The sequence below is a fragment of the Sceloporus occidentalis genome, unplaced genomic scaffold, assembly GCF_023333645.1.
Source record: "Sceloporus occidentalis isolate IW3139 unplaced genomic scaffold, rSceOcc1.0.p SCAF_7, whole genome shotgun sequence".
In the NCBI taxonomy this organism is placed as follows: Eukaryota; Metazoa; Chordata; class Lepidosauria; order Squamata; family Phrynosomatidae; genus Sceloporus; species Sceloporus occidentalis.
In genome coordinates, this window is record NW_028316987.1 from 87,589,665 (window position 1) to 87,615,014 (window position 25,350).

At 40.1% G+C, this 25,350-nt stretch overlaps 1 protein-coding gene across 5 annotated transcripts in view; it reads right to left on the minus strand.

Annotated features, from left to right (window-relative positions):
- DPP6 (dipeptidyl peptidase like 6) overlaps positions 1 to 25,350 on the minus strand; it is a 622,884-nt gene that overhangs the window by 38,907 nt on the left and 558,627 nt on the right. For 4 of the 5 annotated variants that reach the window (XM_089533588.1, XM_089533587.1, XM_089533591.1 and 1 more), the window contains exons 11-15: positions 18,404 to 18,527; positions 16,619 to 16,657; positions 6,817 to 6,924; positions 5,519 to 5,610; positions 2,688 to 2,735 (exon numbers count right to left, since the gene is read on the minus strand). In XM_089533588.1, coding sequence (XP_089389714.1) covers positions 2,688 to 2,735; positions 5,519 to 5,610; positions 6,817 to 6,924; positions 16,619 to 16,657; positions 18,404 to 18,527 — 411 coding nt within the window. The remainder of the gene's footprint in view (positions 1 to 2,687; positions 2,736 to 5,518; positions 5,611 to 6,816; positions 6,925 to 16,618; positions 16,658 to 18,403; positions 18,528 to 25,350) is intronic. The other variant, XM_089533589.1, reaches the window with a different exon arrangement.

Here is a 25,350-nt window from a genome sequence, read left to right on the forward strand (position 1 = left end):
TCTCGAGGGACAATCCAGTCATTCTGCATTTGGGTATGAGGACATTGCCAGATGCTTCTCCAATCCTTCCCATTCTCCACCCGACACAGCATGGCCATGGAAGGAGCACTGCAGCTGCTGAACAGTGAGTCTGGGGGTAGATGGGCTGAGATGAGAGAGACAGCAACTGTGCAACTGTATGCCCTAAACTGGATCTTGGCCATTGTCTGATACTCTGCAATATTACTTGGGATAATCCAGAGCTTGGAAAAGTTACTTTTTTGGGCTACCATTTTCAGGATCCCTATCCAGTATGGACATGTGGATTCTGGAAGTTGCAGTCCCAGAAGTAACTTTTCCAAGTTCTGGACTCAACCTACACTCCCCCTCCCATTGAAGATTCTGTCAATCCCTTTTTCCTGATTGATGGGTGGTTGTGGCACTCTCTTCTGTTGGAAAATGGGAGACTTTCTCCACTATACTGGTAACCTTGCAGAGCCTTCTGAGATACCCTAATGGCAGCCAAAAGAGAAACTCCTCTTGTACTTCTGTGGAGGAGAGGAGCAGTATTAAAGCCCCTTAGAAGAAAATATGAATCATGGTTCTCTTCCTCCCTACCACCATCTTGGTATTCTTTTCTGTATGGAAGGGAAGGAGGACTTTCTGTTGATTTAGGAGCTTTTGAAGTTTTCTTCCTTCATTTCTGATGGTAGGGTCAATTCATAGCCAAGAAATCTATATAGTCAAGTTATCTGCACCTTTTTTGGGTCGTCAAGTGTTACTTCTTGAGTGAAACTGCTTAGGAGAGATGTCAACGTTACAGAAAATGGGAGGGTCCTGCACCAATATCCCTCTAGATGAGTGGTTCCCAAACTTTGGTCATCTAGGTCCTTTGGACTTCAGCTCCCAGAATTCCCAGCCAGCTTGGCCAAGTGCCAGGAACTAAAGTCCAAAATATCTGCATGATGTTATGTATATGCAAATATTCCAAAATCCAAAAAAATATGAAATGCAATACACTTTTTGTCCTAAGATTTTTGAATATGGGAGAATCAACCTGTATCACTGTTTTGTAGATTTTTGATTTTGTCATAAAATGCAAAGTAGCCATTATAAACTCTAGCATGGTTCACTGCTTTGATGTAATGGAGATATCAGCTTCCTCTGGGCCATCTTTTAAATTGCTTTGCCCATTTTTTAAAATCAAAAGTTTGCTTCTAATCCCTTATATCTTCCTTAAAAATGGGAGAGTGAAGGAAATTAATATTTTCAACATGGGTACAGCTCGCAACACATCTGTCAGTAAATGAAAACTTTTCTGTTCTAATGGGGTTTAGGAACTGAATGCAAGGGCATTTAATAATGTCCTTTTTTGCTTATTTTCATTCATTGGTTTTTAATGGATTTGCTTTAAATTGTATTAATTCTATGGATAGTTCAACTGCTTTTTAACAATGGGTTTTAATATGGTTTTGCTCATGTCTTCTTAAGTGAATTTAACAGTTTTTGTTTTATTTTTGTAACCTAAGATATAAATGCTTTGATCATGATCATGATCATCATGTTCATCATTATCGGAAGGGCAAAACAGAACTTTGTGAAGTAAAATTGTGAGTCCAAGGCATTTTTCAGATCTAAGAGGAATTGATGGATAATATTTTCGCTAGACATAAATTGAAAGTCAGATCCTTGGCCCTGAGTGGCAGCTAATAATTTAGAATGAGTATATCCATCACTGCAGCAGTCAGGAGCCATATATAGCTGAACTGCAAACCACACTAGCACAAAGGTGGGAGGCCAAACAGTTTTCAGTTTGCCTTTCTGGCTCACAGTATCCTAATACCTAAATTCTGCTTTTCCTAGATGCCTCTGGGTGATTCACAAGCAAAGCACAATCGTAGTTGACCATCCATATTTAACCCTCAAAATAGGTATGCAAACAAACTATAGCCCTAAATAGGACAGATAGACAATCTTCATTCTAATTAAATGAACATGTTGGGCAATGTGTCATTAACAATGTTTAATCAACTTGGTGTGCTACAGCAAAGACTGCAAGAATCTCTGGATCAGTTTGTTTTGCCTAGAGCATAGCAGTACCAAATGTTCATAATGCCTGAAATACAGTTGGGCCCTCATATCCACAGATTCCACCATCCATGGCTTGAAAACACACACACACACACACACACACACACACACACACACACACACACCCAAAAAGTAAACCTCGATTTGGCCATTTTATGTGAGGGGCACCATTTTACTACCCCATTGTATATAATGAACATCCACAGATTTTGGTTTCCATGGTGGGGTGGGAGTGGGAAATCTTGGAACTAAACCATAATGGACACCAAGGGCCCACTGAAAATGATAGCTAAAAACAGAAATCCTTCCTGTTTTGAAAATGTTATATAATGTAATATAATTAAGTTCCTCTTTTCTATAAAAAAACAACCCATACCTATTTTGACCATTTTCTCTAGAAACAACCAATCCCGACAGCCAATCCAAATGAAACAAAAGCAAAAGCAAAACTTTTGGGAAACATCTTCAAAGTTTTCATGCACCTTCCATGACACAGTTGCATGTGTTTGCTCTGGGCTTATTTTTCAGGGAATGAGTTTAGGTGTTAGAAGAACTGGCAACAGCCTGTTTCAGCAAAATAATCTGAGAATAGCCTTTTCACTTAAAATAAATCATACTTGTATAAATGTCGCGTCCTTGGTAACTCTTCTGTGCTGAGGAAATAGCTAAAATGAAAGGAACATAAGGAATATAATTAGTTTTTTAGGATCAAAAATTTCTTTCATTTGCATTAGCTACACAGGCATTTATTTATTTAAAAGTGCCCTACTTTATCCCTACAAAAGGAAGTCTCTGAAAAGCATCTTATCAACATAAAAGCAAAACTCCTATTCATGGGATCATAGTAACAAGCTAAAGACAGCAGTAACGAGACAAAAAAGTAAACCTAACAGACAATAAATAACATAAAGCAATGAAAGAGTCAAACTTTCTGCAATACAGAGACTGGGAAGATATGCCCCATAGGCTTCATTGTTGTTGATAGCTGTCAAGTCAGCTTCAATTTATGGCAATCCTACAAATGAGAGACCTCCAAGTCACCTTGCTATTAACAGCCATGTTAAGGTCTTGTGAGCTTCCTTGTGGCTTCTTTGATTGAACCCATCAACCAGGGATTGTAGTCTCTCTCTCTCTCTTTACTATCTTCCATTTTGCCAAGGATTATTCTTTTTTTTTTAGTGACTTATGGCATTTCATGAAATGTCTAAAAGCATTACACACACAGGAAACATCCTTCCCAGTTCTTTAGACTTTACTCAACATCTAGATCACTTTAGTTTGTATATTTTTAATAGGAGATCTCCAGTCCTCATGACTGCAAGACTGAAGACAAGCACAGAGTTTCAAAACTATCATGCTGGTAGAAAGATTCTATGGTGGAGGAAATGCCACTTCTCAAGCCCTACCAGCTCCTGTCAACCAGGATAAATAAATGGTGAGGATAGGGGATACTCATTTTGTATCCTTTCTTGGGGGTATGCCATGGGAGCATGGGAGCTTTGAGCCTTGGAGATCTGAGGTTACACTGATCTGCCCCCCTCCCCCCAGCAAGTTCCTTTTTTACTTCCAGCCACAGTAGAAATACAATCAGCAACACATCTACCTTCAGCAGAACATTCTGCTGGCTTAGTGGAAGCTCTTTTAAGAGGGCATTGCCTAATAGCACAGCAGTATTTCCACAGAATCCTACAGCATGTTTGATAGTGCTGACTAACTGCAGGACTACTACTTTGTTACCCTTGTTACCCTTCAATAGGTTTTCCCCAAACAGTGCACATGGCAGCAAAGGAATCACAAACATAGTGAACACACTTGCAAGACCCAGTGCTATTTTTATGGGATGGGAGCAAACTAGGTTAATGACATTTCACTAACTTAAAGTCTGGAATTCAGAGGCATAGCTGTGTTAGTCTGGAATGTCAGTATGCAAAAGGATCTTATAGCACTATTGAGACTGTGCAAAAGAAATTGTAGCATAAGCTCTTGTAGACTTGGTAGACATGTGTTCACTCCATGCATCTGAGGATGTAGACCAAGTCTATGAAAGCTAATGCTACAATGTCTTTTGCACAGTTAGTCTCAAAGGTACTACAAGATCCCTTTGCATACTAACTTAAACTGATTAATCTCATTGGGACTAAACAATGACTCAAATTAGTTTGGACCCAACTTAGAGCTTTTAAATTTTTTATTTTGGACTACAGCTCTCACAGTTCCCCAGCCACTATGTTGGCCAGGATATTATGGCAGTTGTGGTCCAAAAATAGCTTTTTCAAGCTCTGATCCAACTAGTATCCCTTCTGTCCCTGCCCCCATGCTGTTTCCACATTTCTATAATTGGATCAGCCTGTTTTGCAATTGTACAGATTACTCAAAATGCCTAAGAAACCTCTGCTCAAACATGTTTTGTGTGTGTATGTGTGGCATTGGTGTTGACAATCTCATGTAACAAAGATCTTATGCATATTTTTCGATTTGAAAATAACTAACACATTTAAGCAATGGGCTTAAAAATTGCAGTTGAACATGTGATACGCTTGTCATAAAGATATGGAAATGTTTAGTTACATGCAATTAAACACAGAAAATTAGAAGCTGCATCCCAGCTGTCAGGAAGACATGAATAAAGAATCTTATTAATATTCTTCAGTAGGTATAAAAGCAACAAGAACAGAGAGCAGCTGTCCATAGTGCTGATTTTACACTGATGTTCTGCATGTATGGAGAGTTATCTATATATCTACACACACACACACACACACACACACACACACACACACACACACACACAGCCTCCTTAATTTCATGCATGCATAATGGTTGCTCACACCCCAAAGAAACATTGGTATTAAGTACAAAGCTTTGCATTATTGAATGCCTTTATATACTTTAAGACAGCAAAATCTACATACTTCTATAAGTCCTCTTTCCTTCTAATACATCCAGTATCACAAAAAGGAAAGTGCTTAAAAAAGCTACCAATTAGGGCTGCAGCTCCCCAACTCCCCATCTGCCATGCTGGCTTGATGATTCTGGGAGCTGTAGCCAACAAAAAAGGAACTTTTCCCACCTTTGTCGAAGGACTATACAAAATATAGAAAAAATATTTTGTACCCTTTTGTTTTGATATTATAGAGTTCCCATATAAAATAATATGATAATGTGATTACTTTCACTGTTGATTTACCCTCGTAATAGCTGTGTAATTCTTATGTCCAATTCAACAATGAGAGATTCAGATTTACCCAGCTAAACAGAGCACAGTTTCCATATTTCAACCCCGATTCTCTAGGTCTCAAGCCACAGTATGACCACCTGGGCCTCCTAAGGGCTGTAGTGGTCTAATTTCTCTGCTTGCATATCCCTGACAACCATCAATGGATGTCACCACTGACCTTCAAAAAGGTGAATGATTTCTTGGCTCTGAATATAAACAGATACTACTCACATTTTATGCTGCTTTTCATCATATCCCAAAATCTTGGTCACATCCCAGTCACCCGATGTGATGGTCTGTAAATTATCATTGCTGCTGTTGGGCTGCCAAGAAAATGGAAGAAAAGCTGCATTTCAAAAAGAAATACTGGCTGTTTTGTCTATCTATACTGATCTGCTTCTTCTGTAGCAAAGTAGACCTTCTTCCTTTGTTTCAAAGCAAGCTCTCCCAAATGTCTCTGCCTCGGTTTGTTAAAAAAAATAAAATAAAAATAAGACACTCATTTATTATTCTTCCTTCTGAAAAAGTCCTGGGAGTAAGTGACAAAAATAAATGGAATGAAATACATGCCTGATATAACTCTATTTTGGAGTTCTCAATCTATGTTTTAGACAGTTGCCCGGGGTGAGAAGAAAAAGCTGTTTAAGGACTGTATCTTTTGTTTAGTCCCGATTAATGTAGAATAATTGAATCAATTGATATCTCTTGACACTTGGGGATCTTTTCTAGTTCCTTCATAAATACACTTCCAGGTCTTAGGGGTGCAACAAACTGCCCATCCTTTCCTAGCCGGATCAGGGCCGTGGCAACGTCATGCTGCAGCCCCAATCCGGCCTTTCAAGGGTGCAAAAAAGAGCTGCAAAAAGCAGCTCCTTTTTGCGCCCTCGAAAGTGCGCCATAGCCATGGTGGCACAGTTATATGGTGCTCCTTCAGTACTGCATCGAATGGAAGCAGCGCCAGAGGAGCATCATGGGGCTCTGGGGGTGGAGTCAAAGCATGCATCATCTGGATGCGACATCCCAACTCCACCCCCAGGCTGGCCTTTCAGGCTGGTCTCTACAGGGCCTCAGTCTTCTTTTGATTTCTTGACTGCAATCTACATTCTGATCGATGATTAATGAAAATCTTTAACTATTACAATGCCTTCATCATCTATTTTAGTTATGTAAACCACAGGTAGTCATTATTTTTATTTTCTAAATCGTAATCTTCAGATGTTAACTTGCCTTCACAAGGTAGTGGCGGGAAAGACATATGTGTTAACTCTGAGCGGCAAACCTCATGTTCAGCATTACCCAGACTTACTGTTGAGCTGCTGCAATGAAGTGGGTAGAGCAGCCTCCCAATAGTTATTCCATGGCTGGTAGTGTAAGGATTGGAGAAGCATTTGGTTATGACAGCTGTAGTGTAGTTCCACAAGTAGAATTACTATGCTATGCTGTGCCATACATGATCCTAACCATGTTGTGTATTATTACTTCTCATGTGGCTACAAAAGGAATTTAGCAGCAATAAAACATTGCCTCACCTGTGATGAAGACATGGCAATATGGTAGAATTCACCTCGCCCTCCCTGAGGAATGGCTCGGACAAAGAAGAACCTCCTCCCATCTTTGGAGAAGACAGGTTCCTCATTCTGCAAATGCCAAGAAGTTCCAAACTGATGTGAGCAGTATAAACACACTAGAGGCTTTTTAAATAAAACATTCAAGTTGAAAACACAATCATTCCCTTCCTTTGGTCATCTTCCATCATCCAGATATAAGCCAAACCATGGAAATTCCAGAAGCCCAGCTTAAATCCTGCACTATTACCTATAACAAGTAATTTAAAGCTTTATGCACTACCAGAAATGACATGAAACTGTGTGTGTGTGTGTGTGTGTGTGTCTAGCAGCTGGGCAGTTTTGATAAAATAAAGGAGAAAAAGAAAGAATATTTTAAGAAAGAGAGACAAAAGCAGAAAAAAATCCTCAGAAGAAGCCCTCCTCTCAGTCACAACACTTTCACAGACACATCCAGTGCAGATGTAAGACGGAGCCATCTCAGGTGTAGAATGCCTTCCCTAGGGAGGCTAGCATAGTCCCGTTCTTGTTTTCTTTCCTTGAGCAGGCAAAGATTTTTTAAAGTCTGATCAGCTTTGGGGAACTGAAGGAATGGCAGGATGGAGCTATACCTGCCTCTACTGCTAGAGATGACCCTAATCCAAGTAGTAGCTTTATCAGCCTTTTCACCCTCACTTGTTTGGTTACTGTCAGTTCCAGACACTATATGAACACAGTTCCACTCCACCTTTTGTCTGCTTTGGACTGCCTTTTAAAACTGGTTGGAGTTTCAGGGTTGTCAGAATGAAAGCTGGAGAGGGTTCCTGTACCTCTGCTGGTACTTGCAGTATGATACTATTGCTTCTTGCAGTCAGCCCTCCACAGATTCAAACATTCTTGGTTTGGAAATATTCCAAAAAGACATTAATTCCAAAAAGCAAACCTTGATTTTGACATAAGGGACGCCATTTTATTATCCTATGTATTTAATGGGACTTGAGCATCCACAGATTTTCGTACCCACAGGAGGTCCTGAACCAAAAACCCAGTGGATACCAAGGTCCCACTGCACTTGGTTGCGTGAAGGGTGACCAGGTGTCATACCCTCAAAGGACGACATAACATTGCAAAATGCAGGACATTCAAGAAAAATGTAGGAGATTACAAAATAAAAGCCATATGGTTTATTTACAGCAATCTAACATATACTGTATTGTATTATCCTTTTATTACTTTTTATTTTACTAAATTTTATTATCCTGTCCTATCCATCCTATCCTCCTGTTTGAAGTGACTACAGTAGGACTGCCAAGTAGACATGTTTCTCAAGGGGAACAGTAAACATGGTACAACTCAATGGGTCTCTTAGTCATGTTCAAAATTGAGGACATTTTGGAATTCCTCCTGGACAAGAGGTAGAAATGTAAACATGTCCTGGAAAAGGAGGGCATGTGTTCATCCTTGTTGCGTGACACACAAAAACTTTTATATTTTTCGTGGAAACAATCATTAAACATAAAGGAACTGTATCTTGTTTTCAGTATGGCAACCTTATTTAAACAGCAGGGTTAGACACAGTGCTTCCCATAACCCCCTTTTAGTGCTGTCCATAAACCCATATGCACCTTAAAGTCCTCCGCCATTCTCCCAAAGCCCCCGATTCCCCAGTTTTAAAAAAATAATTGGTGTGACTCTGCCCAAAATCTACCAGGGTTAGGCGGGAAGCAGAACCATTTTTCTGGTTTCTGTAGTTGTTGCTCAAGAACTTCAAAGTGAGCTGACTGATCCTTCAAACCAGCAAGTGATGCTGTTTTGAAATGTCTTCTGCTTTGAAATGCCATTCTTTGAGACTGTGATGTTTTTGTGTGGTTCTTTTTGGTTTTTGATTTAGTGTCACTTAACAAAGGAAGGAACCCTGAGGAGATTTGGAGCATTACAGTGTTCTAATCTTCTAGGATATTATGCTTTTGCAACATTAAAAAGAAACCAAACACACATGGATCTAAAGAGTACCAGCTGGAAGGCATCTCTAATACAGTATAGGCTTCTATTAAAAGAGGTTACAGCTTAATACTTCTTTTTTTGCCAAAGGCTACTTAGTAGACTGCAACAACTGAGCCAGACTTAGTTGTCTGTGTGCTTTTCTTGCTTAAAACACTGTCAACTTCCATGTCAACACACACATCAACATTCATCACGTTCCACCATGACTTGCACTATCCATAGTTCAGAATCCAAGGCAAGATTTAAGTTTCCAAATATGAAGGCAGCATGTGTGTGTTGTTTGCCTTCAAGTCGTTTTCAACTTATGGTAACCCTAAGGCAAACCTATCAAGGAGTTTTCTTGATGGGTTTCTTCAGACAGAGTTTGCCATTGCCATCCTTTGAGACTGAAAGAGTGTGACTTGACCAATGTCACCCAGTGCATTGCATGGCCAACCCAGGATTTGAACCCTGCTCTCCAGAGTCATAGCTCAATGCTCAAACCACTACCCCACAGACTATAACTTAAAGACATCCACCTATCATGTGGTTGTATAGGCCAGACTTCTTCAGAAGAGGTTTGACTTTGCCCTTCTCTGAGGCTGAAAAAGTGTTGCTCGCCCAAGGTCAACCATGGCAGGGTGGGGACTTGAACCCTGTTCTCCTTCACCCAAACCATGATACCATGCTGGCACTCTATGAGGGCAATAAGTATTCCCCCCCCCCCCAATTTAAATTTTCCTTCCATTGCTGAATTTCTAGTATTATAAGACTTTCTGGACAGCACTTTATCTGGGCAAAAAGAGAAAGAAAGAAAGAAAGAAAGAAAGAAAGAAAGAAAGAAAGAAAAGAAAAGTGAATTGCCTCGCCTGGAAATTCACAGAAGAGGCAAGTCATTTTTCAGTGTAGATTTCAGTGTTGTTGTTTTCCAAAATTGCAGCTTAGACTTCCAGACTCTTCCAGGGTGATGAAAATGTGTTTTGTTTTATTTCGGGATGGGTTTTATTTTATTTTATTTTATTTGCCTTTTTGCCAGAGGGTCTCTAGGAATGATAATTGCCCCCCAGACCTATTGCTCACCATTGCTGTGGAGGATGCTGGACCATAGGAACAGAAAAACTGAACAAACAGAAGATGAAAGAAGGCAAGCAGCTTTGCCCAGAATTTGCTGAGAACACTCAAATTAGAAACAGGTATATAGCTGGGGAGGGGGGAAATGAGGGCATTGTCCCTGTCAAATGAGAATTGTGCTTGCTCAGAATGACTTTTCCTTCCCTCTTCAATTTTTTAGCATTGCAGTCACTTAAAACTTCAGTTGAGCATTTAAAAATACAGAAAGTCTTGAGGGGCCAAGCACCACAAAAACAGCCCCACAGCCCCACTATGTTTAAAATTAGAATTGATAACTACAGCTTATCAGTTCAGATATCTTGAACCATGGTTTGCAAGCCCATCTCAAGCTATGGCTTCAGACTCTGATTTGCCCACAATCTGTCCTGATTTGGTAATCCTCTTTATCCCAGTTTTCCAGCTGCTTTTGAAATGCCCCAGTTTCTTTCTTCTCTTTCCACCTTGTCCTCAGTCTACCTCACTTGTTACAAATGGAGTTTAACACACCAAGACAGTTAGTGGCAGGAAAGGAAAGTAGGGCATGGAAGCTTGTCCTTCCCAGTAGACTCAGGCAAAAGCAAACCACTGCAGCCTCTCATAGCTTGTGTATTCTTACTTATTATTAATTTTTGCTGTCTTGATCACACTCTGATGTCGCTTAGGCACATATGCCCTGGTTTTCATCTGTGAAATATTTTAGAGTATGATATTATTTGTCAATTCTTCCCTCACATCAGATCCAGAACAGGAGAAAGTAAATGTTTTGGACTAAAAAGCCCAAACAGTTCAAGAAAATATGTAGAAAGACTTGTTTAAAAGGGAGATAAGAAGGTATTTTGAGATGACAGTCTGGCCTTCTCCCTCTCCATGGTCTCTGTACAATCTCAACTGCAGAAATAATAAGAGCCCTGTTCTGTCTCCATTTTTATCTATTAAAAAAGAAGTAGCTTCTCTTTAGCTAGATTCTGGCAATGGATCTTTAGTGCACAAGCTTCATGATAATTCTGTGTGCAAGTTTCCCTAATTCACAGTGTCATGGTGTGCTGGGTTTTCTAATGATTCATATTCTCTCAGCTTAACTGAAAATTACATGGCATGAATTGCATTATTTGATAGGACCCAGAAATATTTATTGAAGAGGCTTCTGTCTTTTTGGCCACTATGCAGAATGGAAACTGGTACAACACCCTAGCGGTATCCAACCTCTTACGCTTGATGTATTTTATTTGTTAAGTATTCTTTATTAGTTACACGTATAGACTGACTTTCCTCTAATGAGCTCAAAGTGGAGTGCATGGCTCTCATCCGCTTCACTTTATCATCATAACAACAACCTTGAGAGCAAGATTGGACCAAAGTCACAAAGCCACTTTCATGGCTCAGTGGAGACTTGAAACTGAGGTTGCATCTAGACTGCAGAAACAATTCAGCTTGACATCACTTTAACTGCTATGGTTCATGGAATTCTGGGAATTCTCATTTTGTGACGCATTTAGCCTTCCTTGTCAGAGAGTTCTGGTGCCACACCAAACTACATTTCCCAGAATTCCACAGCATTAAACCCTGACAGTTAAAGTGGTGTCAAACAGGATTATTTCTGCAGTGCAGAGGCAGCCTGAATATCCTAAACTGCAATCCAGTACTCTTAACCACGACATGGGCAAACAAACTGAACCTTAATCCAGACAAGACAGAGATGCTCCTGGTCAGTCAGAATGCAGATCAGGGAATAGGGACTCAGCCTGTTCTGGATGAAATCTCAGATTCACAGCTTGAGTGTCCTCCTGTTCTCCAGTTTGAGACTCAAAAGTGACTTGCAACAGTTAAAACAGACACAGCTAAAAATTCACTCCACACTAGAGTTCAACATGTAGGCTGCATCCACATTGTAGAAATAATCCAATTTGAACTGCCATGGTTCAATCCTATGGAATTCTGACATTTGTAATTTGTTGTGGCACCAGAGCTATGTGACAGAGAAGGCAAAATGTCTCACAAAACTAGTTTCCAGAATTCCATAGCATTCAGCCATGGCAGTTAAAGTGGTGTCAAACTGCATTATTTCTGCAGGGCAGATGCAGCAATAATGAAACTATAAGTAAAATGAAAAGCAGAAACATAGCCATTAAAAACAAAACAATAAATTGGTAATACAGCACATTATGCAAGGTCTGTTCTGTTGGAGCAAAACTGAATAACGTTGTTGAGCTCAAACAGCAGGAGCAGCAAAGAATTCTGCAATATCTTAAACATGTTTATCATAGCAGGTGATTTCTCAAGGTTCATGCTTAGGATGTATGTTATCTGTTAACATCAGTCCGCATATTTGCTCAGACCTCATACTGAACTGCAATCCAGCCTCTAATGAATCTCAACAACAAAGATGCCAGCGAAAGGTAACCAAAATACTGTATATAATTAAATGTTTGGGCAAATAATAATAATAATAATACATTTTGAGTCTGAAATGGCTGAGGGCTAATTTCAAGTAGTGCATTTCCTCTAACAGGAAAAAACTCCGTCTTCCAGGGAAAAGCATGTGAAATCTCTTCCATAAACAAAGATGTTCATCACTTTCCCCATTTTCGGAACACTCCTAAACTGCACAGCCACACCGGGATGGGAACATTCATGATTAAAAACCTACTTTAAAATCTTGGCAAGATTCCCAGAACTTCAGTGTGTGTGTGTGTGTGTTTGTGTGTGTTGGGGGTTAAGAGGAAGGAAGCACTGTAATTCATACTGCATATTAAATAAAATGTAAGAGTCTCATTAACACACCACGATGCTGGGAATTAGCATGGAGTTTAACAGGAGAGATGAGAGGTTTTCAAAATCACAGAAATACCAAATTCTTCATCAGAGAATGCAGTGGGTCTTAGTGAAAATAAATGTGTGGGTGGGGATTAAGAATTATGGCAAGAACTGGGATAGAGAAGAAAGAGCAGATCTCAGCTAAAATAGATTTATTCTCACTTCCTCCTTCATTCCAACATGTATATCTATCTGTATTTCTCTCTGTGCCATCTATGTGTGAGAAATTTTATTTTAATGTTGTAAGGGGCAGCAGCAGTGAGGTACTACAGGAAACAACATACTCTGTCCTGAATTGGCAAGGATAGTCCCAATTAATTCCTAGTCATACACCCTTTCAGCTGCTTTTAAAATGTCCCACTTTTGTCTCACTTTCCTCCTTTGCATTCAGCTTATTTCAATTGCTGCAAATGACAAAATTCAAAGTACAAAGATAGTTTGTACTCAATTAACTCAGCAAGGGGAGAGGAGAGAAAGGGATGGAATCTTGCCCTTCCATGTAGTCTCAGGCAAAAGGAAACTGCTGCAGCCTTACCTAGCTTGGATGTTCTTCCTCATTGATAGGTTTTGCTATCTTCAACACACTATGATGTTGCTGGGTCACATGCATCCCAGTTTTTATCTATGAAATGTTGGGAAGGTGTGCACACATACACACATTCCAAAGAAAAGGGGCAAGGAAGGTCAGCAACCTGGTCAAATTGCCCCCCAAACTCCGAGGGGGCATTTTAAAGAAATGAATTTCCCCCAAAGTTAATAAAAATTCAAGGGTGGTGAGGCATGGTGGGAGCACAAGGTCTTCCTGGAGACCAATACATCCCCCCAAATCCCTTGGGATTAGCACTTTCTTAATATATACTGCACTGCATGATGTGGCAGCACCACAGAGACCACCAGTTATGTGGAGAAGGGACATAGAACATAGAACTGAGTCCCATAGTTTGCATCTGTAGACCTTACTGTTTGGGAAAGAGAGAAAGGGAGAATTAGAGCTCACTGCTGGGATGTAACTTTCAATGGCAGAGCCGACCTCACATTAGGCAGGGTGAAGCAACCCCATCAGATAACACATTTCAAGTGTCATGAAAGGTCAAGAAAGTGTTAAATTATTTAATTTGTTGTTACTGTATTTTTACTGCCAGTGATACAGAAAGGCTCTTGTTGGATTTTTTCTTTCAACGCTCAGAAGAGTGACCCTTTTGGGAGTGCAATGCTTAGAATTTGCTGGTCATTCTGGCCAGGGAGGGTATATGGAAGCTGTGATTAAAAAAAAGTAACCGTTTCAAGGTCTACATTTTCTCCCTTGTGTATATGCCAAAATTATTGGCCTTTAGTGGGTTGCATGTGATTCAGGGAAGGAATCCCCATTTGCTGCTCTGTTTCAGACAGCAAAATGACTTGCTGTTGTTGTTGCTGTGTACCTTCAAGTTTCCAACCTATGGCAATCTTAAAGTTAACCTATGATGGGTTTTTTTTGCAGGTTTCTTCAGAGGGGCTTGGGACAGTGCTATTCAGTGGCAATCCCATAACAAAAGAACTCCATTCTACAGATGTATTTCTTTACAAGGTGGAATAGTCTATGCCATAACATAACAGTTCTAGTAATAGTAATAACCATCTTAGATGAGAAAGGGAAAGCTACTTTTTGGTTTATACTCCCAGAATCCCCCAGCCAGCCAATCTCTCCATATGCGGAGTGTCCCAGTAGGTGGGCTCCATCCCATCTCTCCTAAGCTGTCCAGGAAAGAGCAACAACCACTGAAGTCTGAGGATGATAAGGAATTTATCACGTGCAGCATTTAAACAGTGATTGGATCTGGAGAAAAAGCAGCATTGGCAATACTTATTTCATGATGCTGCCTCCAACCAGTAGTTTCTGTGTCACTGAAGTGTGGTTAGGTCATCACTTTCCATTGGCAGGGGAAACCCAACAATGAGCTCCCAATTGCACTTGTTCCCAGGTAAGAAATGTAGCTGCCAGGGTAGTTGTAATATATGTTGTGTCAGTGTCTTCTCCTCTACCACTGTTCCCACACTTCCTTGCTATTCCCAAGCAAGCTGATTCCCTTTAATTTTTAAATTTCTTTTATTATTATTATTATTATTTTAAAACTTAAATTGCAGTAGCTGAGTTCCAAAATTACACGAAAAAGCAGAACCCTTCCTGAAAGGCATGATGGATAGGGCATAAGGCAGGGATATGGGGTTAATGGGGAGGGAATGCAATGGCAGACGTTGAATCAGTCATGCAACTGAGAAGACATACGATAATGGCTGCTCACAAACAAGTATAATTCCATTTTCTTGAACAAGCATGCTTATGGCAAGAACAGAGCTCATGTGGTCATGTCATAAGACTGGCCTTGATGGATCAGCTATCAAGTGTATGCTTCTTTGAAAAAGCAGAGCTAGTTCGAACAATCCTGAAAATTACCTTCTGACCTTAAGAGAAAGGGGAGGGGAGAAAAATCTATGAAATCTACGACTCAGTAATTTGTAAGGCTATTATAGCCTGATAATTTGAAAGAGAAAAAAAAAAAAAAAGGGGGGGGGAGATAACCTATTAATCACACACTTGGAATAGCCATGCTATCAAATGCAATTCCCATAGACTTTCGTAGGAAAGCAGTTTGTACTTATCTGTGGAGCTGTGTCAAATGGCATTAAATTTGGAGTGATAAATAGTGCAAGATTCCTTCACTGGTTTCTAGCAACTTAGGGGACAAAAATGGGGGTCAGGGAGCAATGAGGAATGTTGGATGAGTGTGGGAAACTGGAGTAGCCACACAATTAGCCAGCCAGTGTATTTCAGTGGGCAAAGGGACCTTTCTGGATTCCAGAAAGGAAGATGCAAAACGCTTCAGTTTAGATCACGTGCCCCTTTTCAGGGTTAAGTACAGAGCTTAGAAAAGTTACTTCTTTGGAATACAGTCCAGTAACATCTGGGAGTTTGCACTTTACCTATGCTTAATCTAGATTAATGCTTAAGTGTCAATCCAGAGCCCTGCACAGTATGAGTGCTGCCAAACAACTGGCTTCACAAGTCAAGTCATTCCGTTTAATATGGAATTCATTCCCATGGTGCATCTACACTATAAAAATAATGCATTGACCTCATTTTAACTACCATGGCTCCAACCTACAGAATCCTGGGATTTGTATTTTTCTGTAGCACCAACACTCTTTGGCAGAGAGAAGGCTAAAGACCTTGTGAAACTAGATTCCATAGGATGGAGCTATAGCAGTTAAAGTGGTGTCAAACTGCATTATTTATACAGTGTAGATGCACCCTAAGATAGGCTAGGCTGCCCACCTCTCTATTCTTTTTCCAGAAGCAGGCAAAGAAAGACCTTTTTATCTAAACAGGCTTTTGCCTATTAACCGGCTGTTGCACAAGTAGTGTGTGGGGGTGGGGGGTGGGGGTGTTATTCTACTAACCGTCTTGTTGTTATGTTTTCAGTGCTTTAAATCTGTTTTAAATTAATGCAGTATTTAATAAAATAATGTACTAAATTGCTTTAGAACTCTTTTTATTATAATTATTTTTCTGTCTTGGGTCCCATCCTGGCAGAAAGGTGGTGAAATGAATTACATAAATCAATAAATTCAAGGTCCTATTTATTTCCATATCTCAGTCAGCACCTCCTCTCATCACAGCCAACACACAATGGATTTTACCAGAGAGGAGCGTTTCATAAGCAGGAACTGAAAAGGCAGATCCTCAGGTTACCATTAATCAGCATCAAAGGTTTAGTTTGCATCTCTTAAAACTTATACCCTTGTGGTTCTGTTCTATTACTTTTGAAGATGTGCAGAAATCACTCTCTTTTATTAAGCAAAGCAGAAAAAAAAATGATTCAAAAGAAAAGAGCCACATTACCTGTCGATGCAGCCAGGCTGTGCTCTCATCTTCATGTTTCTGAAATGAAGCAACATAATTAAAATACTATACTGTAGTTTACATCTATTATACCTGGTTCATCAGGGCAGAAAGCTGTTTGACTCAATTTCAACAGTAGATTAGCAAACACAAAGGGACCCATCCGAGCGTGCTTTATGAGCAGGAAATGTGAACACCACTCAACACCCTGCCCTCCATTTCTGCTCCTGGTTAAACAACTGACCACATTTACAGCTGGGCTATCACCTCCTGTCAAGAATAGTCAGACTTAAAACTTGAGGGATCATCTTTCTGTCTTCCTTGAACCAAAATCACCAGGGCCAGGAGCAAAAGAGTGTAAAACCAGAAGACATTATGTGATGTTGTAGAACCAAGTGTGCACGCAGTTTATTCTACAGGGCTGTGATACCATGCAAAAAGAGAGTGCTGAATATCTTAAAATCCATGTCAGTGGTGGGAAACATCTCTGTCAGCACCCAATCCAGTCAGCCTAACTTTTAATTCACAATGATTTTGATGAGAGAGTTCAGCAGCAGTCTGAGCTAAGAATGTAGTGTTCATTATGCTTACTTAGAAGTCAGCCAAAATCAACTCAAAGGACTTACTTCCAAGTAAACATGAAGTGAATCACGCTGCTCCAAGTCTGGTAAAGCCCCAGGGTTTGACAGTTATAATCTTTTGCTTTCAATATACATAAAATGCTCATTTTGCCATATGCCATTTTTTCAGTTTCAAAAAAATCGAATACAATCAGCTCTCCACATTTGCAGCTTTGACTTCTGCAGATTTGATTATTTGTGGATTTGATTAATATATTATCTCTAGGGATCTCTAAGTCCTCCAATGAGAGTCTGAGGTCAACTTTCAGCAGACGTTGTGCTGGAGGAGCTAGAGATTTCTGGAAAGAACACTTCTCTAATCCTTAGTAGCTCCTGCAGCACAATTCTATGGTGAACGTCTGGTAGATGCTGACCATACATTTGTGCTGGAGGACCTAGAGATTCCTATAGATATTCTCTCAGGTTAAAAAAAAATAGTGTTTTTTTAATTGCATTTTTTCTCCACTTTCATGAAGGCCCTGTGTCCTTAACCCCAGCAAATGTGGAGGGCCCAATGTACTCATTAAATATACTGCAGGCATAACTTTTTCTTCTTGTTGCTGCTGCTGCATATTTTCAAGCTGCTTCCAGCTTATTGGAGGCCCTAAAGTGAACACAAAAGATTTGTTCAGAGGAAAGTTGCCATTGCTTTCCTGAGGCTGAGAGAGGGTACCTTGCTCAAAACCACCCACTGGATTTCCATGGCCAAGTGGGGATTTGAACCCTGGTCTCCTAGAGTCTTAGTCCAATACTCAAACCACTATGCAGAGCTGGCCTTATGTGCCTTCAAGTCGTTTCTGACTTATGGAGACCCTAAGGTGACCCTATCATGGGGTTTTCTTGGCAAGATTTGTTTAGAGGAGGTTTGACATTGCTGTACCCTGAGGCTGAGAGCATGTGATTTCCCCAGGTCATCCAGTGGGTTTCATGGCTGAGCTGGAAATCGAACCATGGTCTCCCAGTGTCCTAGTCCAGCACTCAAACCATTATACCATGCTGACTCTCAGAAGAGAAAGCTATTGGTATTTAAATATATGAGCATTTACACATTTTTAATTTCTGTATTTTACGTTCATTATACTGTACGCTGTCAGCCACCCTCAAATATTTTTTTTTTGTTAAGTGCAATAGATTTTCTTTTTAAAAAACAAAACAAAACCAATACCTTTGTGCAGACTCCTGTGGTTGCATCGCAGAGAGTTAGGATAGAAAAGTTCTGTGCCCTGTTTAGCCAGTTGACTGCCACTTTGGTACTGGTTGCCCACTTCACCATGGTTATATAGTATTCCCTGAAAAACAAACAAAGGTGTTTGGGTGCTATATTTACATATACTTAACAATAAAACCAAGGTAAAAAGGCATTATGACATTTCATTTTCCAGATAAAACATCAGTAGAATGGTGCATTAGTTCAACTGGAAACTGCCACCAGAAGAATTCTGAATTCACCATGTATGTACACAAACCAATAACATCTAGTGGCCTCAGGACCAGAGGTTGGACTGTGAAGTCATTCTCATTGGTCTTGCTGAGATCAGCTTTCATTTTGTCTCTTCCCTATTCAGCAGGTTTCTTGCAGTCCAGATGTTCAACACTGCCATTATGTAATGTCATTATGCATTCTTAGGCTGCTGCCACACTGCAGCAGTTTTATACCAATTTAACTGTCATGGCTCATAAGACTAAGGATGCATCTACACTGCAAAATCAATGCAGTTTGACACCATTTTAACTGCCATTGGCTCAATACCATGGGATCTGTAGTTTTGTGAGACATTTACAGCCTGTACTGACTGGTGTTATATGCTGGCGTGGGAGAGGCATGGAGCTGGTGTCATGGCACATACTCAAATGCACAGTGGGGCTGCACCAAAGGAGCACCAAAAAGCCACCACCATGGCAGCTAGGGTGTCCTTTCCATGGTGTGAAAAGGAGCAGCTTTTTGCAGCTTCTTTTTGTGTTGCAGAAAGGCCAGATCAGGGCCACGGCATGCGGTTGCTGTGGCCCCGATCCAGCAAGGCCTGGGCGGCCTGTTGAGCCCTTTAGTCATCTCTCTCAGAGAGTTCTACTGCCACAACAAACTACAAATCCTAGGATTCCTTAGGATGGAGCTACAGCACTTAAAGTGGTGTCAAACTGCATTATTTTGACAGTGTAGATGCTTCTTGGGCCTCAGGTCTCATATGCTGAGCCAAAAAGTGAGCAAAGGTACTGAAGGATTTGAATGATTATTGGCCAAGGTGCCAACAGTGTCATGAGATCTGGCTGATGACTGGTGAAGCTGCCTATGGTGTCATGGAGCCTTCTTCATTTTCTCCTCCCACCACATTTTACAGGGACTATTTTAAATTATGGCCAGCAGCAAGTGGATAGTGAGGGAGCATAAACCAGGAACCTCTGGTACCAAAATAGGAATTCTGCTAGGAGAGTTGTCACTTCTTTGTACCAGTCTGGAAGAGCTCAAAGAAGCAATAGAGAAACCTCTCTCTCTCTCTCTCTCTCTGTGTGTGTGTGTGTGTCTGTGTGTGTGTATGTATGTATGGAAGGCGGGAATGGGTGACATATGATGTATGATGGCTGCATCTACACTGTAGAATTAATGTGGTTTGACATCATTTTAACTGCCATGGCTCAATGCTATGGAATTCTGGGATTTGTAGTTTTGTGGGATATTTAGCCTTCTCTGTCAGAGAGCTCTGGTGCCACACAAAATACAAATTCCAAACTATAAATTCCATAGCATCCAGCCATGCCAGTTAAACTGCCATGTCAAGCTGCATTAATGTCAAACTACATTAATTCTGAAGCATGGCAGCAGCTGATATCAGCATCTTTAATAAGCAACCCCCCCAGCCCTGTGACCCTGTGAGTTCCACTCCACTAGTGCCTACTGATTTAAAAGGTGAAGAGGCAAAGTCATGCACAGGTCAACTGTACATGAATCCTGTTTGCCTCCATGTATTCCTGCAGCTGTTTAATGTTTAATGCATGTCAGGATTGTGCAAAGCTCTGAAATGATGCAGTCTGGGTCCAAATGGCTTAAAATTTGTGTCAGAGCTGACAATCATGTCTACAAGCTCATTAACAAGCAAGTACTGGGGACAGGGAAGGAGCCATGAGAGAGGAGTCAGGGAAAGGAAAGACAGAAAAATAAAGCAAGTCTATGGCCCAAGGTTGTTGTTGTTAACTGCCTTTGAGTCAGCTTTGACTCATGGTGACCCCATGAGTGAGACACGTCTGAGCTCCCCTGTCCTTAACTGCATTGCTCAGATCCTGCAGGCTTAGGGCTGTGGCTTCTTTGATTGAATTTACTGTAGCCATCTTCCTTTCTTTCTTCTTTGTTCTTGTTAACTGCCTTTGAGTCGACTCCAACTCATGGCAATCCTGTGGATGAGACACCTCCAAAACACCATGTCTCCAAAACACTGCTCTGCTTAGATCCTGTTAATTCACACCCGTGACCCCCATAATAGACTCTAATAGAGCATGTGGTTTTCCTCTCTTTCTGCTTCCCTCTGTCTTTCCTACCATTATTGTCTTTTCTAATGAGTCATGACTTCTCACGATGTGGCCAAAGTATGATAGTTTGATCATCTTGGCTTCCAGGGGAATTTCAGGCTTGATCTGTTCAAAGATCCATTTGTCCACTTTTTTTCCAGGATCATGTCTAGTTTTTTCATAGCTGCCCTTCCTATTCCTAGTCTTCTGATTTCTTGACTGCAATCCCCATCCTGATCGATGTTTGATTCGAGGTATGGAAACCCTTTTACTATTTCTATTTCCTTATTGTCTCGGTTGAATGTATGTTCTTCCATGGTTCTTATTTTTGTTTTCTTTATGTTCAGCATTTAAGCCTGCTATCTGCTAGGAAGAACCCTGTTTACCACTACTGTTTCAATCTTTGATGCACAGAAGGAGCAACTCCTGCTCCCAAAAGTCAAGAAAGGGGTAAAATGACTAGATAACAAACAAGCCCAGCCACTGCAAGACTGACAAATCACCTACCATTTACATGTACAAGTTGAATGCATAGGTCAAAGCTGTCTTTCTGACTTATAATTATAACACAATGGCTTTTCAGAGTGTGTACAGTCCATAAAACTTTTATGAGTTCATTTGTTTGTTATAAAATATGCATAAGGAGCTGTTGCTCTCATTGGGATTAATGTACTGCCTCGCTGGAGAAAACAGGCATTCTGGAAAGGATTCGCCATGCATACAAAGAAAGGAAGGTACTAGAAACACTGACAATCTGATTATCCAGCAAAATAATAAGCTAGATATTAACTTTGTGGTTTTAGCAATATTTAGCACATGAATTCAGCAGCTTCATGCTCAGCATTTGAAGACAAATAGAGCCACATAATTTGTGTTGGGAAAGTATCAGCTTCAATATTTCTTTCTCATTTTTAAGCCACAGAACAACACCAGCACATTTTCTAGGAGGATAGCCTGTTGCACTGTTAATAATAACACTATAATCTGTGCATGATAACAATATTTTTTTTCTTTCAGCAGCAGGCTAGTGCAATGGGGAAAAAAAGAAGATAAAAGCAAGACAAATTGTTATCTGAAGCTCCTTCCACTGCTCCCCCAACGGTGAACCAAAGGAGCTGGAAACAGAAAATTTTTCAATACTGTATGATGTCTGTAATTGGTAAAAATATTGGTGATGGCTATGAAAACTGAACTCAATTCTTTATGCTTTAAACCAAGAATGTACAAAATGTGGCCTTCCAGAGCCTGTTGAATTGCAACTTCCATCACATCTAGCCACCATAGTCAATAGTGAGGGATACTGGGAATTATAGTTCAGCAAGCAATTGGAGGGTTGTACTTCACCTGCCCCTGCTTTAGACTGTATATCTTTCTCTTCATGAAAATACTTGGAATAAAGTTCAGACCATCTGAACATACACAAAGCATGGGGTGTGGGGTTGAACAATGCCTATTCAACAATTCCATCACATTTCACAGCCAGGGGTTCAGAACTTGGGAAGTTACTTTTTTGGATTACTGCCACAGACCATGTTTGTTTGAAGAGGAATTCTGTCAGCTTTAGTTCAAAAGCTCTGAGGATTAGACTAAATAACATGGTTTGTGTAGTTATGATACAAGATTATGGAAATAACCACCAAATGATTTGGCATATTTTCTAAATGTCTTGATTTGGCAGGGACAGTCCAGATTAATCTTCTGTCTTCCCACTTTATTCAGTTTCTTTTTAAATGTCCCAGTTTTTCTCTTCCTCCCACATTTCCAGTTTGTCCTCTGCTTATTTTAACCGTTGCAAACTGAGTTTCAAGTTTAAAGCAGTTTTCATTTAATTAACTCAGCAGAGGAGGAAAGAGAAGATAGGAGGAAATAGAGTCTTCTCCTTCCCAGTAGACTCAGGCAAAAGCAAACTGGTCCATCCTCTCCTAGCTTGTGTGTTCTTTGCCATTAAGAATATGTGCCACCTTAACCACAATCTGACGTTGCTTGGCCACATGTCTCCTGGTTTTCATGTGTGAAATGTTGGCGGGTATGTAAGGCCTGAATCCTGTTGGTTAGTTCTGTCTTGGACAGACCCACTGAACTAGTTGTTGAATGGTTAGTCAACACGTCAGTAAATCCAATTGATTCAATCAATCTACTGTAGATGGAACGAACCATTACTTTCTGAGTCATACGATTTGGAGTTGGTGGACTAAATGACCATGGTGCAAAACAGCCATGAGACAGAGTAAAGGATCGGAGATGACAAACCCAGAACTACTCAAAGTTACAAGGTGGTTTTTGTAAGAAGGTGGGCTCTGTTCTTCGTTCAGCCTACGATTATAGTCTATTTCAATCTTTAACGAAATTTGTCTTGTTCATTAATTTATGTAATTTTAGATAATTTGTGTTTGTTGTAATGCTGATTTGAAGTGTTGTACTCCTGCTTCGATCCATGGGGAGAGGCGGTAAATGTAAATAAAGATTTTATTATTATTTTTATTATTAATGTTAGCATCCATATTGATCCATGTGAGAGCTATGGCTTATGCATACATGAATATTTGGATACACTCATAGTCTTGGGCCCTGATTTGTTATTTACCTGACTCTAGATTTTGTAAATAGCTCTAGGACATGGCTACTTTTGAATACTTAGCTCAACTCAGCAGACTTCAAGGTGAGTTTGGGAATGTGTTAAATTTAATTTAATTTGAGACCTATAATATACTCCACAAAGCATAGATGATTAACCTTACCAGTACACTGGATGCATGTGACAGCACAAACTCATTGATTGCACAATCTGGGAGAGTATCCAAAGCTCTGAGTTGATCAGAGATTTTAAAGAACATTAGTGTCATTTCCATTAGGTTATGCTGTCATGAAATCCAATAGTTTGCAAAATTATGTGTTTCAAAATTAAGCCTGCTTAAAAGGTACTTCGGGATGAGCAGCTCTTAGCAAACGAAAGGCATTGTATCACTATTAATTCTTTCTCTCCTTAACAGTTTTTTGATTAGAAAAAGAGAAGGAACAATATGAAAATTGTGAGGATTACAAATTGAATATGAGAGCATATGAACCCTTCCCCTTCACAAAATTCCATGAATGGGACAGGATAATTGTACAATAGAAGTCTCATCTTTCTGGAAGCTCCCAAAGTTATCATGCAAAGTTTCAAATACCTGTCTGAATGAGGAGGACTTATAGGATCAAAAATGCAAGGACCACTTTCTCTTTATGGAATGATTGATAAAATCATGTTAAGTAACTGCTATAACATGAGTGTTAACAATTGGGAGGGCTGTGCTCTGAAAGACCATACAAAATAGCCCTAAAGAAATACAAATAAATGCATTGGACTTAGATATCATACATTCTAAGGGAGTTAGCAGTACAGTGGACCCTTGTTATACGCTGGGGCTTGGTTCCAAGGTCCCCCGTGTATAACAAAATCCGTGTATGCTCAAGTCCCATTACATATAATGACATAGCAAAATGGTGTCCCTTATCCAAAATGGAAAATCAAGGTAAATTTATACTTTTTTGGAACATTTTCAATCCGTGTATAAAAAATCCGTGTATAAGAAGGGTCGACTGTATTATAGAAGCAAAATACTTAATTGAATCACGGCACTTTAAGGATTAACAGAATACTCCATCCTAGGGTTTAGCCCAAATAGATACGCACAGGACATAACAAAGAATTTTTGTGGCACAGCCTTTCCTGAGCAACACTACATCTAGTAGGATTAGAAGACATAGCCATGTTAGTCTGGAAAATCAGTACGCAAAGGGATCTAGTAATACCTTTGAGACTAACCAAAAGAAAGAAGCTGGGAGCATGAGCTTTTGTAGACTTGAGCCTACTTTCTCAGATGCATAGGATGGAGTGGAGAGTCCAGAGATTGACCTATACAGCCGGCCCTCCTTATCCATGGATTTTTTATCCACAGATTAAAGCAGCCATGGCTTGAAAATATTCACAAAAAGTAAAAATACCAAATAGCAAACCTTGATTTTCTATTTTATATAAGGGACACCATCTTGTTATGCCATTGGACTGAATGGGACTTGAGTATCCACAGATTTTGTTATCCACTGGGGTCCTGGAACCAAACCCCAGCGGATAAGAAGGGCCCACTGTATAAACCGGTTGTGTGTGAGAATCTCAATTAAGGTGGCAAGTTCAGTTTTAAACTATAGTCATTGGGGGACAATACTTACTCATATTGTTATCTACTCCCCTTGACTTTAGGCAACATCCTTCCTCCTGCATTTGTACACCAATGACCATTGTTAAAACTGAACTTGCCACCTCATCTCCATACCCACAAGGTTTTGAATTTCAACTGAGATTCTCATACACATCCAGCTTATATAGGTCAGTCTCTGGATTCTCCACTCCACTCTATGCAACTGAGACTCAAGTCTACGATAGCTCATGCTACCAACTTTTTTCTTTCATCTAATTTCAAAGGTGCTACTAGATCCCTTTGCATACTCTTATCTAGTGTAAAGGACAGAGAACAGAACAGAGGCCAGGAAATGCTATTCAGATCCATCCACAGCCAAATAGCTTTCAAGGTAACTACAGTATACTCCATCTCAAGGGCTTTGCTATTTAGAATA